We start from the raw sequence: 2,953 nt of genomic DNA, 5'->3' as shown, positions 1-2,953 counted from the left end.
GAACTTGTATATAAATAATTGAATTGAGCTCAATTTTATAAACTCGTTCGAACTCGAGTTAATAAATAATTGATCGAGTGGAATATTAGCCTCACTTTCAGCCCCCATCATAATGTACAAAGTAAAAATAGATCTAAATTGGATAATTTTTTATATAAGTTTAGGAGTGGTTTAGACAGTTACCCATCCCAAATTTGTACTAAATTTGATATAGGGTTTAGACAGGGTCTGCATTATGATGAGACCAACTAGAAATTTGCATTGGGGCCTAGAATTATTTAATTAGAGAGAAACCAAATACATTTGTACTAATTTTTAATAATTTCTAATATTATAATATTAGATATTTCAAATGTTTCTTAAAATACACAAAAGTATATAAAAAAAGAAAACTTACAACTAAAGTCGCTTAGAGTATCCCAAATGCCCAGGTCGCTAATAGATTTACGAGTAGATTTACGAGTAGATTTACGAGTATCCATTGTCATCACCTCTCCGATCATTCTATTACATGTTCTAATCTCATCACCCATTAGGACTCTAAAAACTGATCTAAACTTTCAATAAATGTGAATATAATGAGTTGTAATAAAAATCCTAAACTCAATCAACATCCAAAAAAAAAAACTCTAAGTTGGACTCCCCTAGGGTATCCCTTAAAAAAAACCTCCTATTGTCCACCAACTCCGGGCCAGAAACATTAATTTGGTCATCTTCCCAAAGTTTATCATTTACTAAATGGAATTAATGCTTAAAATTAGCATAACTCTGCAATAGATCCACAGTTATTATAATATAATAACAACTCAGACCAATAAATAAATAGGGCAGTATCCATTCCAGATCTAGTCACGCAAATACATGCAGAGTTCATTAGTATATTATTATTGTAAAGCAAATCCTAATCATAACCAAGTGCTTATGAGTACTACATCTATTTAAATATTACTTACTTTAAGAGCAATGGATGAGACCAGATCTTGAGAAAATACAAAGATACAAGCAATCTGACATGAAAACCCAAAGTGGGAATAGTGAAAACAATAATGAAACCAGTCTTGTTACTATTTACAAGATCTACAATAACCATATGCATTACTCACTCACTAATTAAGCAGAAATTTTAACTTAATCATACCTGTAGAATGGAACAAAGTGATCCTCTATGATGGGCATAAGCAGTCTTGATTGCTCTTAGCAGAAAGCCTCTTGAGGAATTCATAAGTAGTAATCATGGTTGTTGCAGACATGGACATTGAAGCCCATCTAGGACCAAGCCCTCTGTAACAAGCCCTGAGACCGCCTTCTTTAACCAAATTCTTCACCGTTTCGCCCAAACTAGGCGACCCACGTCCATTTCCTTCCACACCACCTTCGAGAACCTGTAATCGCGTCTTGATAGTGTCGAGTGGCATTGTCAGCAAAGCTGAGAATCCACTAGCAATGGAAGCACTAACACCCTGAACTACCACAACCGCCCTTGAATCTGGTTTAGACCCGCCATTTATTTCATCTTTCGTGCAACAATAACACCCAATACCGCCCCATATATGCCTATGAGTCATTGAGTAACTTGCCCACCAAACTGCATTACACGGTGCATATGTCAAAATGGAAATCCCAAACCCTCTGTATAGTCCTCTAAAGCCATCAGAATGTATAATCTTACGAAACGCATCAATTCCGCCTTTATATCTATACGTATTTTGAACCTCTTTAACAGGTGGATTTTTATACCCACCTTGAACCATTAACCTTTGACTCACAACATCAATCGGTGTCCAAACCATTTGAGCAGCCATGGCTGCACTCAACCCAGCTGCAGCGTTTGCAACAGTGGTGGAAGTAGTCTCAGAGAAACCTATCTTTACAGAGAGGGTTCCAACACTGCTTTTCGTAACTTCTAAGGCAGCCATGTACAGTGCTCGGGCTGGGATTGTACCCATTAATGAAGTCCCGAAACCGCTGTAGAATCCCCTTGGTCCTTCGTGCCTGAGGATAGAAAATGCGGTCTTTAAACATGAAATCTGGCCAAGAGAGACCTGCTGACGGGTCTTGAGAACAACCATTGGGTATAGAGCAGCTGATACACCAGAGAATAAGGCGGCACCGAGGAAGAAGAACCTGGATTTGTCCAGCATCTCCCAATCAATATCGGCTGGAAGATGGATTTCCGATGCCGAATCGTCCTCTGCCGCACCTAGACTCATCTTCGCCACTTTCTGATTTGTAGTAGAACCCAACTCAACTCAACTCAAGAAAATGAAAATACTAAGAAGAATACAAGTATATATATATACTGTACTACGTGATTAAGAGATGTAAAATAGAAATGCAGTTAACCGAATAAGTTTGGCAAACTATTCAACTTTTTTCGTTTGCGAAGAGAGATTAGAGAACGGAAATGAGCGAGGATGAAAGGATCAAGCATTTCAGAGTGAATAGCGATGAATCCACCAGAGAAACTTACCAGTGACTGTGAGAAGAGGTTAACCATCGTGCGGTGATCATCCTAACGACGGATTTAGAGAGTGTTCGTGGATTGGAATGCGCCGCCGTGAGAAGAATGAATACCGATGAAGGAAGGAAGGAAGGAGGCGACGGCGAGAAGTTGATGATTTCATTCAGTGAGGGTTTTGTAGATAAAAGCGGGAAGATGGACACGTGGCTATCACCGCTTTGTGATCATTTTCCCTTTTAAGGGCTAGGATCATCATCATCATCTAATACGACTGTACTAAAAAAAAAAAACATTTATTTTAGTTGTTTTGTTTCTTTTAATATGTGACACTTGTTTTATTTTTATTTACATTTAGATTCAAATCAAAAACAAACGACAAACTTTCAATATGTTTCTAATTAACAATTTTTTTTATATATGTATATTATTGTAAATAGGATCTTTATTCACATCAAATTATTATTTATATTTATTATAATGATTTAAATTATC

The 2,953-nt window shown here is 37.0% G+C and overlaps 1 protein-coding gene across 1 annotated transcript; it reads right to left on the bottom strand.

Annotated features, from left to right (window-relative positions):
• Window positions 1-980: 980 nt before the first annotated feature.
• On the bottom strand, window positions 981-2,616 carry LOC124946004 (solute carrier family 25 member 44-like). Its single transcript, XM_047486552.1, has 2 exons — window positions 2,471-2,616; window positions 981-2,222 (listed from the first exon to the last, which is right to left on the bottom strand). The coding sequence occupies exons 1-2, from the start codon at window positions 2,495-2,497 to the stop codon at window positions 1,164-1,166; spliced, it is 1,086 nt and encodes a 361-aa protein (XP_047342508.1). The 5' UTR covers window positions 2,498-2,616; the 3' UTR covers window positions 981-1,163.
• Between the last annotated feature and the right edge of the window lie 337 nt (window positions 2,617-2,953).

The sequence above is a fragment of the Impatiens glandulifera genome, chromosome 7 (genome assembly GCF_907164915.1).
Source record: "Impatiens glandulifera chromosome 7, dImpGla2.1, whole genome shotgun sequence".
Lineage (NCBI taxonomy): Eukaryota > Viridiplantae > Streptophyta > Magnoliopsida > Ericales > Balsaminaceae > Impatiens > Impatiens glandulifera.
The sequence above is the reverse complement of the archived record's forward strand: the minus strand, read 5'-3'. Positions and strand labels throughout refer to the sequence as shown.

What these genes read in the sequence shown, in the direction of transcription:
- LOC124946004 (XM_047486552.1), bottom strand. Translation starts at nt 2,497, where the DNA reads ATGGTTAACCTCTTCTCACAGTCACTG. An exon ending in ACCTCTTCTCACAGTCACTG is followed by an intron (nt 2,223 to 2,470) that starts GTAAGTTTCTCT and finishes ACTACAAATCAG; the next exon opens with AAAGTGGCGAAGATGAGTCT.